Here is a 13,887-nt window from a genome sequence, read left to right as displayed (position 1 = left end):
TTAAATGAAGTAAAAGAAAAAGCTTTCATCAATAACTTGAAAACTGTAATATTGACAGTCAGTTTCACGTGAAGTTTATTACAGTATAATGATCAATGGCAAAGATGGTTTATTTGCAACACAATCCACAGGCCTTGAAAGAATAATGGTTCCTCCAACATAAATATACAGTCAAAGCACATTAAATACATCTATACTGTATAAAAGAAATTTCTATCGAAATCCATTTTGCCAAGTCCACTGGGTTTTTTGTCTTGTTATTACTGCAGCTCCCCAACCGGTGCCTCATTGAGCCACAAGAAATGAATGAAATCATATAATTTTGCACTTACACTAACCTGTTTTCAGAAAATATTCAACATCATTCAACATGAAAACAATTGCATTATTTAAAGCAAGGTGTAATTTTCTAACCTTGTATGGAGTTGGATTAAGTTTCCTCATGTGATCAGGTCGCATTTGCTCCAGTTGGTTGATGCATCGCTCTCTTATTTCCTTTAGAGGTGGTAATGTTTCCCTTGTTTTACCTTAAGAAAATAATAAGCAAGTCACAAACAAAATAGAAAAACTGATAGCCAAAATCCGCATCCGCTGAATAAATGAACTGCCAATAAATGTCGAAAACCAACTTTATATACTGCAGTGTTCCAAACTACAATCCCGATCATCCCACGAATGATAGCAATTAACCAATTCATGTAGGAATTTATGAACTGATAAATTTAGCAACTAGCATTTACATATGAGATTACTTCTTTTTTTTCTTAATAGGGGTGAGACGGTTCAAAAGTACAACAAAGCTATAATAGTTGGTAAATCATAAATCACGGGCTGCTCTTATAAATGATGCAATACTTTCCAGTACCCTATGGAAAGGAAAGTTGTTAATGCTATCAATAAGCTACTACTAGTCGTCACAGTGATTACCATTATTTTAATATAGGTTCTCACCTGATTTACCAGGCCAGTAACACCTTAGAAGCTCCTCAACACGCTGTGGCACGACATATGCTCTCTTGGACTCTTGGAAGGGATGACGGCACAGGATTCGTTCTCCGACCTGTATATGAATAAAATTGGATAAAATAAATTTTATGCATACATTTGTAAACTACTGTTCAACTCTTTGGATGGCAAGATATGCTAGCCAATAGGCTGAAAACTTGACATAGCCTATGCAAAAAAGAAGAGAAAATTATGCAAGGCTGTCTATCCATTAATGGATTTATGTTATGAAACAGAAGAATAACGGGGTTCTGTCAAAAGCTGCATCTACATTACTGCGGGTGCACATTGGTTTTTCGTTCTCAAGTCAGCCTGAAGGAACCCATACAAAATATGTTGAAGGTACCTTATCGATGTGCTATACAATAATTGCTTCAGTGTTAAGTCCAAGAAAACAAACAGCTACATGCTTTAACCAAACCGTTACTGTAACTCCGGAATTTCTCCTAACTTGGCATGCCAGTGAAAGCATACAATAACCTTCGCCAAATGCCAATGGGTGCAAAGTGAAAACATCAAAAAGAAATAGAAAAATATATAAGTCAAAATAATACCTTTGGAGAGGGTTCATTTTCTCCAGTCATTATGTCTACCAAGGGATAACCTTCTTTCCCAAACAACCTATAGGATCTCTTCTTACATGGAATAGAGACCTAAATACCGGAAAAGATATTCATTAAATACCAAATAGATTATTAAACTATTAGGTTCAATTTAGAATGGTCAACTTCAAACCTTTGATACATCTTCAGAAAGTTTGATACGAGGCTGATTATTGATCTCAACCAGCTTGAAAACAACACCTAAGGCAGCTTGAGCATAACATGTGACTAGGTATGTACCAATTCCAAAGGCATCAACCTCATGACCCTGTATAAAAAATTCAATTAAATCAAAAGGGAAAGGCAAGAATTTATAAGCCTTTGTTAATTTTATCTTTTTCCCAAGATTAATTAGTATAAATAGAACAAAAGTGTTTTCATCTTAACACACATAACAAGAGAAAAATTCAAGATATTATACCATATTATTTTATTATGATTATAATATAATAATGATGTGGGGAGATATATCACTATCATGGGATTATTTGAACTATCATGATTTAGTATATATATTCTTTTAGTAACTTAGATACAAAATATCATTGGAAATTAAGACTATGACTATACCCAAAAAATTATATTACTATTTCCATGTTTAGCATCAAATCTCATTCAATATAACCAAGACTCCTTAAGTGTAATGATTATTGTCATCGCAATCAAGATAAGTGTAGAAAAGTGAATATTTGGTGAAATGCTTGAGTTCCTAATGCACTCAAGTAATTTGATTATATACACACTAGAGAGTAAATACAAGATAAGATTTTCAAGGATGTTGTTAGTTCCTAGATACATGTATGTAATTTTCTAGGCATAGACTTCTAGGTACATGTATTGACTCCTAAATACAAATTTATAATTCCAATATTTTATAATTCCAACACTCCCCCTCAAGCTGGTGAATGGATATCAATCATTCCCAGCTTGCAAGTCAATTGATTGAAACGATCAGGTGGCAAGCCTTTTGTTAACACATCTGCTAGTTGATGCTTAGAAGGAATGTAGGATGTAGCTATTAAACCACTGTCTAATTTTTCCTTGATGAAATGGCGGTCAATCTCAATGTGTTTGGTCCTGTCATGCTGAACAGGATTATGAGCAATACTGATTGTTGACTTGTTGTCACAGAACAACTTCATAGGCCCTTCACATTGTATTTTTAGATCATTTAGAATGATCCTCATCCAAAGTAACTCACAGATTCCTTGAGCCAAAGCTCGAAATTCTGCCTCAGCGCTTGATCGAGCCACTACATTTTGTTTCTTACTTCTCCATGTGACAAGGTTCCCACACAAGAGGGTGCAAAATCCCGAAGTGGATCTTCTATCACTAATTGATCCTGCATAGTCAGCATCGGTGTAGGCTTCTATAGTTAACCTTCCACCTCTTTTGAACAATAGTCCTCTTCCTGGAGTAGCCTTGAGGTATTGCAAGATGCGATCAACAGATTGTAAGTGTCGCATTTTCGGGTCATGCATAAATTGGCTCACTACACTGACTGCATAAGCCAAGTCAGGCCTAGTGTGTGCTAGGTAAATCAACTTTCCTACCAACCTCTGATATTGGACTCTGTCAACTTTGGCACTTTCTTCTTCGAGGCTTAACTTGTGGTTTTGCTCTATGGGAACACTTGAAGGTTTGCATCCCAGTTTCCCAGTTTCCTGCAAGAGATCGAGTATATACTTCCTTTGAGATATGAAAATGCCTTGGTTTGAGTAAGCAACCTCAATTCCCAAAAAATACTTGAGTTGTCCAAGGTCCTTCATCTCGAATTCTGCCGATAGTTTTTTCTTTAGCAACTGTTTCTCTGCCTGATCATCTCCTGTAATAATAATATCATCAACATAAACAAGAAGTATAGTCAGTTTTCCTTCATGCGAGTGCTTAAAGAAAAGAGTGTGATCTCCTTGACTCTGCTTGTAGCCTAAGTACACCATTGCTTTTGTAAATCTTCCAAACCATGCTCTAGGAGATTGTTTTAGCCCATATAAGGCTTTCCTCAATCGACACACCTTGTTGGATCCACATGAAGGGCCAAATCCCGGTGGGATCTCCATGTACACCTCTTCTTCTAAGTTTCCATGCAAGAATGCATTTTTGACATCAAACTGTTGTAATTCCCATCCGGAGTGAGCAGCAAGAGATAATAAGATTCGAACAGTGTTCATTTTAGCAACTGGAGCAAATGTTTCCTCATAATCTATGCCATATGTCTGTGTGTATCCTTTTGCCACTAGTCTGGCTTTGTAACGATCAAGAGTACCATCTGATTTGTGTTTAACTGTATAGATCCACCTGCAACCAACGGGTTTCTTGCCTTCCCGTCTATCAACAATCTCCCAAGTTCCATTTTTTTCAAGAGCTTTCATTTCCTCATCCATGGCTTGGACCCAATTTCTATCTTTCAATGCCTCTTGAACAGATGATGGGATGACCACAGAGTCAACTGCAGAAATAAAACTTTGATGCTGCAAGGAAAGATTTTTAGAGGAGACAAATTGAGATATAGGGTATTTGGCACATGACCTTTTCCCTTTCCTTAAAGCAATAGGCAAATCATCTGTATTAGTATCGCAAGTGTCAGAGCTATGGGAATCACTAATAGGATTATGAGTTTCAACACTTACCTCCGGTTCTGGCAATTGGAGTTGTGTTTGGAGCAGGTCGGGCTTACTTCTTCTTTGATACACCAAGGTTGGCTCACCAGCCTTAGTTTTTGTTGGTATGGAGGATGATGGTTCCTGCAAAACAGGCGACAAAGGAGGGACAAAAATAGAAGCAGGCGACTCAGATTTTGTATTTGGAGAAGTGTGATCAATAATAGGAGGATCAGTAATAGGACTTGACACAGGATTCACAGTCGACTCGGGAGACTCAATTGTAGGACCAGTAATAGGACTTATAAGAGGAGTCATGGGCAACTCAGGTAGGACTAAAAATTCGGAATCAGATTCTACATTCTGAATGCTCTCCCCCTGAAGCTGAGGACGAGTGAAGTAGGCTAAATTCTCATGAAACGTGACATCTTTAGAGACAAAGTACTTACGACTAGGAGGATGATAGCATTTATATCCTCTCTTGTTTGGGGGATAGCCAACAAAGATGCATCTGGCTGCACGGGGGTCCAACTTACTTCGGTGTTGTTTATGGATATGGACAAAGGCAACACAACCAAATACTCGAGACTCGAGACTCTGCAAAATAGAAACAGAAGGAAACCGTGAAGTCATAAACTGAACAGGACTGACATTACCTAACATGCGAGATGGAACCCGATTAATCAAGTAGGCAGCTGTCAAAACGGCTTCTCCCCAATATGAGTTAGGAACTGCCATTTGGAAGAGAATGGCTCGAGCAACTTCAAGTAAATGACGATTCTTTCTTTCTGCAACACCATTTTGTTGTGGGGTGTCGACACATGTAAATTCATGAACTATTCCCCGTTGACTGGTAAAATTTGAAAGGATGTGATTGGCATACTCTTTGCCATTGTCAGAGCGGATTCTTTTAATCCCTTTGCCAAATTGTGTTTGTACCATATTTAAAAAACTAATAAACAATTCTGGTGCTTCTGATTTATCCTTCATCAAGAAAATCCAAGTTGCTCGAGTACAATCATCAATAAATGATACAAACCACTTAGCACCCGAAATATTAGAAATAGGTGCAGGTCCCCATACATCAGAATGGATGAGATCAAAAGGTTCAGCACTTCTATTGGAACTAGGAGTAAAAGAGACACGATGATGTTTAGCTAACTGACAAACGTCACATTTAAAAGACTCAACTGAATGATGTAAAAATAAAGAAGGAAACATAGACTGAACTAAAGAGAATGGTGGATGACCAAGACGTTTGTGCTGAAGCCAAATTTGTGCGGCGGAATGAGAAGAGGACACTGAAGACTCAGTCTGCAAGTAGGAAGCCAACACCTTCGAACAATTTGGTTCATTAGATAGGTAGTACAACCCTCCCTTTTCCTTAGCAACTCCAATTGTCTTCCCCGTGGTAAGATCCTGAAAAACACAATAAGAAGTGAAAAATATTACTTTACAATTCTGATCACGGGTGAGTTTACGAACAGATACTAGGTTGTGAGAGAGTGTGGGAACATGAAGCACATCTTGTAATTGAAGTGAAGGTTGCAAGTTAACTCTCCCAGAGCCATCAATACGAGCATAAGAACCATTAGCAACGGTAACATAACGGTTCTTCTCAGAGGAGGTGTAAGATGAAATCCAACTGGGATTGAATGTCATATGGTCGGTGGCACCAGAGTCCAAAATCCAAGCATTCTTAGGTATTTTATCGCAAACACTAAAGGATTGAGAGCATACGCTCAAGCCGGTCGTCGGTAGAGAACAACTTCCAAAAGGCTTACTGACAGAGTCAAGTATAACCTTTAAACGATTCACCTCATCCTCGGTGAATGATAAAGAGTAATCAACATAATTTTTTTTAGCCATTTGTAGCAAGCTAAAAATAAAAATAACAACAAGATGAAATATTCCTCAAGAGGGGCCTAAAAGACAACAATGAATGGTTGACAGATGAAAGGAATAAATAGGGGTTTGTGTGAGGTGTTTCTGGACAGGGTAAGAAGGCTGCAATGAAGGCAGGAAAAAAAAAAATTGCAATGAAGGGTAAGAAGGCTGCAATGAAGGCAGAAAAAAAAAATTGCAATGAAGGATAACAAGGCTGCAATAAAGGCAGAAAAATTGTCACGATGAAGGTGACTTGGGATTTACCGAAATGAAGACGGCTAGGGTTTATGCGGAAGCAAGTCTCTCAGGATCGAGAGCTCTTGATACCATGTAGAAAAGTGAATATTTGGTGAAATGCTTGAGTTCCTAATGCACTCAAGTAATTTGATTATATACACACTAGAGAGTAAATACAAGATAAGATTTTCAAGGATGTTGTTAGTTCCTAGATACATGTATGTAATTTTCTAGGCATAGACTTCTAGGTACATGTATTGACTCCTAAATACAAATTTATAATTCCAATATTTTATAATTCCAACAATAAGAAACCATGTTACACGTGCATGGAAAATAACTTGCTTGCTACAATAGAAAATACTATGGGTATATGCATAATGTATGTCACAAAACTGCAGAATGGGAAGAAATACACAGCAAAATATGATAGATTTCAGCTGTACTGTACACAAACCTGTGAACTAAAATAAGCACTTAGTTTTGTATTCCTTAATTTTTATACACCTTAGTATCTTGACATGCATGTCAACTGTGCCATTTTAATAAAATTTAAATCTATAATAACTACCCACTTCTGTATCAATTTAGTTTATTTTATTTAGAGGATGAAAATATTTTGATAATGATCCCGGCAGTTTTATTAACTTACATTGAGGTTCAAATTTTACCGAGCACGTGGGATCATCTAAATATCAAATCAACGTTGAGATAATAGATATAAGTATAAATTTATAAATGCAAATGAATACGTGAGAAATCAACCTTTAAAATTTGTACCAAGTATGAACCAAAAAAACACGTACAACAAGTTCTCTATAAGAAATTTTACGTAATGCTAAAATCACACAGTTTGAAATGATTATTACTACCTGTTTATTTAACGCATCTAATGTTTCTTCATTGAGGTCATTACTAGCAGTGATTATAAGCTTCCCAAATCCAGGCACCTTAAATTCATCCTCAATGGAGCAAAAGAACTTCCTGGCCTGACAAGACAAATATGCAAGGTCACCAGAATCCAATCTAATACCAGCTGCTTTGTATCTGCACATAACAACATCTAAGGTCAGCTAAGAATATAAATGACAGGTTTTTTGAAAGGGTGAAAGGATCATGCTTCCTTTACAGGAAGAGCAGAAGGGTACTGTAAGACTAGTTGAAGCAAAAGGCCATTGTAATTTATCAGCTATAAGACACACTAGTAAATCAACAATAAGTTGCTGCAATCTTTAAATTGAAATTTGAAAATAACAAACACCATAGTAATATAACACATATAAATACTTCTCAATATAGAAAAAATACACAGCGAATACTGGAAAACTACTCGAAGAAAACTAAGGAAATGTAAAAGTAGAGTAAAAATGGGACACATGATGCTATAAAGCTGCTGCTATGACAGCCTGTGGAAGAGTCAGGCCTGCTATGATAGGAGACCTCATTTTGCATGTGAAATCACAGCTGATTATTAAGGAAGCAGTTCACAACATCAAATAGATCCCTACAAATACCAAATAACTAGTACCTAATGAGTTAAAATACATCATAAAGCAGATTCTAATCAACTCCATAGTGGGGTTGATATAGCATTCAAAGTCCAGACTACTAGCAGTGGCTAACTTCCTATTTCCGTATTCCTTGTACAACATCTATGTCAATATTACAGCAGCTTACCAGTTTTCATACAAGTGCTAAAGAAAGAAAAAAAAATGCAACAATGTGTATATCCCTTTAAACTAAAAATCAACTGGATAATGAACACAACAAAGAATCTCCATGGTCATGTAAAACCTCTAATCAACGGATAATAATGACATGAAAACGTCCTGACATACCCCAAATCACCAAGAGCTAATGCAACTGCACAGAAATTCGGGATTCCACTTCTCATCACCTGTCAACAAATGCAAATGTAATATATGATGAAATAGCCAAACAAAAGGGGGGAAAGAATGAACCCTATAAAAAGGTAGCAACTTCAGCACTCGTTATTAAACAAACTATCCCCAAACTGAACAGATGGTATAATAACTGGAATAACAGTTTTTGCAATTGCAAACTAAAGATTTTCAACTTCAAGATGTAAGATAGAATGATTGGCAGGCTTGCAGAATTCAGAGAGAATTGAATGTTACAACATACAAGACTGAAATTGGCATGATATCAGTAGCTGACCTTACTCGTTACGTGTGATTTATCACACAGCTCACCCACTTTTTCGTTATCTGTGTCTTTGATGTACATGAACTACCCATTTAGCCGAGTTACACTCGATTAGGTTGAATGCCCTGACTTGTGATCAGCATTTCTAAGTGTTCACCACCACAGTATTAGCCCCCCATCATCCCATCCATTAAGCACATAACTAATGCAATTCATAATGTGATTCATATGAGAATTCTTCCAACTAATAAGATAGTAAGTGATATGTGTTCCTTTTCATCCTAAGTCTTCAAGTAAGTTGCAACTTAATGTTATGCATATCTTCAGGGCAAGGGAAAATGGTGGAGCACCTACCAATACCTAAACACACATTTTTAAGTGCACAACCATTCACTCATCTTCCCAGTTATGTCATCCCCCTTCTTTTGTATCTTAAAGCCAAATTGATATAACATGATAAAAGAGATTATCCCACATTTCTTAATTTCTAATAGTTTCCAATTTCATTGTTAGTGGTTGAAACTAAAAGCAAACTCGGGGAAATGGGATGAATAGCATCTTTCTCAGGAAAACAAAACATCTAACAAGAGTCATGTAGGAGGTATAAGTAAGACTTACCCACGAGCTTTTTCCATTGCTAGTTAAAATGATTTTAAGATTGTGCATGAAAGATGATTATTTAAGAAATGTAAAGTTTGTAAAGAAAGTACTTACATCATATGTGTCTACAAGGGCAAGAAAGTTATCAGGAAATGCCAATGCATATGACGTGAATGCTGCCAACTCACTCTGATTGGTCTCACCAAATACACCATTTAACAACTGCAAAGTGCAAACACGCATTAAAATATTCACTGATAAATCCATCTCTGAATTTGCAAGTGAAGTGTGCAACAGATAAACAAATGATAAAGTGGTGGTAATCATTCACATATTGGCATTAAATGAGCATTCAATTTTTTTCAAGAGATGGGAAAGAATTAGCACAGGAGATGATATAAGGAACTAAAATACATTTCTACTATCACATTATTATTATGTGAGGTTTTATTTAAATTATATTAACTCAATCTACTAGTACTATACTATTGTCTTTTTCTTTTCTTGTTCTCTTGCGCATATGGTTATATTTCAACTTTATAGGAAAAATAATAAAAACAATAATTCATTCTTGTGTCAAATGTTTTAGAAAAGGAACTAAAGTCAATAATACTTTGCAATTTATGTTTGCCAATCCCGTAAAATCATATCATATTTTATTTTCGACGATAATTACCCTGCAAAGCTTAAAGTTATAGGATACGGCTCAAGATTCTTCTAATGTTTTCTATTACTATAGCTAACACATTGTTAGGCTCACTATTATTGAGACTTGAGAGGCCCGTTATCACACCGAGTGCTGTTATGTTAGTGTGTGACTCCCTTACAAATTTCCTTATGTAAGGATGACACCATACACACACAACAAAAAGACAGAAACAGAGGGCAGTTAAGAGCTGCAATAAGAGGCGACAATAAGGCTATGTTTGAATATCTAATATTTAATGGAACTAAATGGAATTGGACAGACCATAATGGAACAATATTACCATTTGATTGTTTGAATATGTAAGTGATTGAATAGATAGAACTTGTTCCATCTCATTCTACCCAAATTGGAAGGGAAGAAAGCAGAGTATTGAGTGAATAAGATGGAACATGTTACATTATATTCCACTTCATTCATCCTATTTCAAACAACCCAAACAAGGGAAGTTTTATAAATCCATTCCACATTGCTCTCTTCTATCCCTTTCCATCAATTCAAACATAGCCTAAAAATGTAAATGCTTATATCCTAGTACCTGAATTTTGCTCAGCCATGTTTGAACTATACTAACAAAATCTTCACATGTACTTGAACCATCTTTTCTGCGAAGTGATTTGTCTGTAATCTCATCAAGGCTCTGCAAATCATGAGACAAACAAAGTAAAGGATAAAAATAAGTAGCAACGAAAGCAAAAATATAAGTGCTTCAAGTAATAAAAAGTACAATAATACTAATAACAGAAATTATATATAAATACACCTAGAGATTATAACTCATCTTCTCAACTGAAACTCCATTGTCATAAAATTACACAATTTCCTTCGTAAATATTGACCAAACATGTAACGAATTTCAGTGAATAGGTTACATACCATATATGAGCTAACAAAGGCATGGGAATGTGTACCACGAAGCGGTATTCCGAATAACTTCCCCGCTGCAACATTGCTATAGGCACATATGAAAAAGGCAAGTTACAAAAGGTCCAAGCTATAAAAAAGCAATGTGAGAAATTAAAATTCATATGCCAAAATACAAAGCAATCAATCCCTATAGTTAACCCAAAAAAAAAAACTCTCCCTCCTACAAACGAGAAGCAAATTCACTCTTACCTTCCAGTTTGGGACTTTCAAAAGTGTGAATTTCAAGTGCTTACCATTGCGTGCAAACAATTTGTGATCTTATCCAAGTGATTGAATGCAAATTAGTAAATATGTGTTACTACATTCAAGGAACTAGGGAACTTAACTAGACAACCTCAATAATATAATTTTTGGTCCGTCTCAGCATCATCCAGTTGTATTTAATTATGTACTCCAGTTGTATTTAATTATGTACTCCAGTTGTATTTAATTTAAGTACTCCAGTTGTATTTAATTTAAGTACTCCAGGTATATTTAATTTAAGCACTTCAGTTCAATACTACAAGTGTATTTGTAATGACAATAGATCAATGACAGAAGCATAATTGACCATAAAAAGGAATAACAAATCTCAGGTTCCTTCCAAAACAATAATAAAGAAACCAATACAACCATACAGAAAACTTTAAGTGCTCACACACATTTTAAAGGAATTGTGGCTTAAAATAGTGACAAGAAATCAACAATAAAAAGATAAACAATACAAAGTTCTACCACAGTTTGATAAGTAATTTTAAATTTTAATCCTTTCGCAGCATTCAAACTTCCCTCCTACTTCTCATTTCTTTCTCAAAATCAATTTAGATTTATTTCTTGCAAACTGACAACATTATTTATGAGATACAAAATGGATTGGGTAAGATATGCTGTTTCAACTGACTTAGCTCTAGTGTCTGTTCTACAAACTTTTGACTTGTAATCACAGATTTACCACAATCAATTGAACCATAGCCAAAAACGGCTAGCCCGTCATAGTAATTTTTACTAGATTCAGTTACAATGTACCCAAAAGAACATGAATTACATTTAAGTTGTGAAAAGTAGAACTACAAGCAATTTCATTTAAACTATATCCTGCCATCTAAATCAACAGTAAATAAGATTGTTTGATTGATAATACCTTGTAGCATCAAATCCACCAAGATAACAGTACTTTGACGCTCCTACTCCACCATCAGGCCCCTACGTTCAAAATGGGAATTTCTTATGATGAATATTAAAGGAGGCCAGTGCCTTATTTAACTCATAATAAAGTATATGAAAGGACTGAGTAACCTGAGCCCTTCGTAGTCCAAACTCAAGTAAAGTTTTGGATTTTCCAGCAACTTTGCGATGCCTTGCAGCATTAGTAGAAACTAATGATGCAAAATTAATTAGATTCACAAAAGGAGTTTCCAATAATTGAACGGCCTGAACAAGTATAACAGTCAGTTTAATGCAAGAAATAGGTAATCTTCAAATCAAATCATCATTAAAAAGAGGTATTAATGGTGGCAAGTACTCACAGCAATTGGACCCTCAACTCTAAGCAAGGGTATCTTAGGAAAAACGACTGATCCCTCGGGAATAGCATACACCTCTACATCGGAGCAGTCCAGTCCTCTAAGATAGTCAAAGAACTCCTCCTAGATTTAATGGATCATTATGGATAAGTCAATTTTTTGAAGGGAGAATCTACAAATAACATAATATCCAAATAATGACAGTAAACCCGATTACCAACCATATTATTGCATGTTTGGACTTGGTACAAAACTATTTAAATAGAAAGAAGTAATGAAATGGAATAAAGAAGACAAATTCACCTTGAACAAAGTTCCTTGACTCTTTATATCTTTCATTAAGATTTTCTAAAGTAAGTTTAAGAGAAGTCTAATTGAACATGGCAACACAGTTGCTATCAATGATAAAACGTAAGCACAGAAAAAAAAAATGAAAGCAGTGCTTCTTAAACCATTGTTTGAACACAAATAGTACCAAATAACTTATTATGGAATATTAGATGTTTGTTCAAATTCTGATTAAGGTTAGCATTGTAGCGGCAATATTCAATATTGCTAGTTTCTATCTCCAACTCAATTGCAACCATCTAATTTCAGCTTTCTGTTATAAACACATCATTTCCTACTATGGAAAATTTATCAGTGTTTACCTGAATTTATAATACTAGAAAAGTCCAATCATTTCCCATTTTTCAAAATCAGTATAATTAACCATCACCATATATAAACAAAGATTCTATAGATAGAGCAAAACACACAACTTAACTTACCTCACAAGAAGTAGACAAACTTTGCCTAACAAAATCAATCTCATCCTCGGCGAGTTTAAAATTAGCTATAAACCTTATGCATTCCTCCAAACCAGAAAACACAGTATACTCCCCACCAAACGGATTCTTCCGAAAATACAAATCAAACCTGAAAACAAATCACAAATTCACAATCCAAACTTCTCAAAAACACATATCAATAACACAGTGAAGCATAAAACACTAAACCTAAATCCTAAATTAATCAAATTCGAGAAAAAAACGCAAAAACAAAAAGATTAAGCAACTCGCAATTCAACTGAAACTAAACATCAAGCAACAATTATAATCAAAATCACAAAAAACGAATACTAACACAGCGCGTTCTTGATGTTTGCCTGCTTTCCAATAAGCATAAGCCATGGTGAATTGATAGAGATCATTGAGAAGAGGCGTGACCATAGGGTTCGTAGGTCCATCGATGACTCCATTCGAAGCTCTCTCGCTAGTTCCGTTATTTCTCGCTTCCATCGTTTTTTTTTCTTCTCTCTCTTACTGTGTGAGTGTTTGTTTTTGGTTTTTTCTGTTGACGAATGACGATGGTTTCAAGTTTTTGGTGTTGGCGGTTTATTTATACATGGCCATAAGCGTGAGCGTGACGCATAAGAACCAAAGAATTTACATTGGATTGGAATAGATAAAGTGGGGGTATCAGCCGGTAAAATAAGACTAAAGACTAGAACGAAGACTAAGACTATGAGTGGCGTATAGGCCGGACCAAACTGAAACCAAGTTTACAGTCCAGTTCAGTTCTGAAACCCGTTTTGATAAAAAAAAATTGCTTATTTTTGAAAATCAGTTTATTTCTAGTTCGGATCCGGTTTGACACTGCTTATTTTTCTTAAT

At 35.5% G+C, this 13,887-nt stretch overlaps 1 protein-coding gene across 1 annotated transcript; it reads right to left on the bottom strand.

Moving 5' to 3' along the window:
• LOC131624697 (nicotinate phosphoribosyltransferase 2-like) lies at window positions 1-13,684 on the bottom strand. The gene is made up of 15 exons (XM_058895618.1): window positions 13,358-13,684; window positions 13,003-13,150; window positions 12,236-12,355; window positions 12,006-12,140; window positions 11,851-11,912; window positions 10,680-10,755; window positions 10,342-10,443; window positions 9,212-9,319; window positions 8,170-8,228; window positions 7,204-7,378; window positions 1,741-1,875; window positions 1,560-1,658; window positions 952-1,060; window positions 415-527; window positions 1-338 (listed from the first exon to the last, which is right to left on the bottom strand). Exons 1-15 carry the CDS (start codon window positions 13,510-13,512, stop codon window positions 261-263), a joined length of 1,674 nt encoding a protein of 557 aa, XP_058751601.1. The 5' UTR covers window positions 13,513-13,684; the 3' UTR covers window positions 1-260.
• Between the last annotated feature and the right edge of the window lie 203 nt (window positions 13,685-13,887).

This window comes from Vicia villosa, unplaced genomic scaffold, assembly GCF_029867415.1.
Source record: "Vicia villosa cultivar HV-30 ecotype Madison, WI unplaced genomic scaffold, Vvil1.0 ctg.000148F_1_1, whole genome shotgun sequence".
NCBI classification, from domain to species: domain Eukaryota; kingdom Viridiplantae; phylum Streptophyta; class Magnoliopsida; order Fabales; family Fabaceae; genus Vicia; species Vicia villosa.
Note: the sequence above shows the minus strand (reverse complement) of the source record. Positions and strands in the feature narration are given on the sequence as shown.

What these genes read in the sequence shown, in the direction of transcription:
- LOC131624697 (XM_058895618.1), bottom strand. Translation starts at nt 13,512, where the DNA reads ATGGAAGCGAGAAATAACGGAACTAGCGAGAGAGCTTCGAATGGAGTC. An exon ending in GGTGGATTTGATGCTACAAG is followed by an intron (nt 10,756 to 11,850) that starts GTATTATCAATC and finishes ATGTGCCTATAG; the next exon opens with CAATGTTGCAGCGGGGAAGT. An exon ending in TAGATGCGTTAAATAAACAG is followed by an intron (nt 1,876 to 7,203) that starts GTAGTAATAATC and finishes TTTTTTATACAG; the next exon opens with GGTCATGAGGTTGATGCCTT.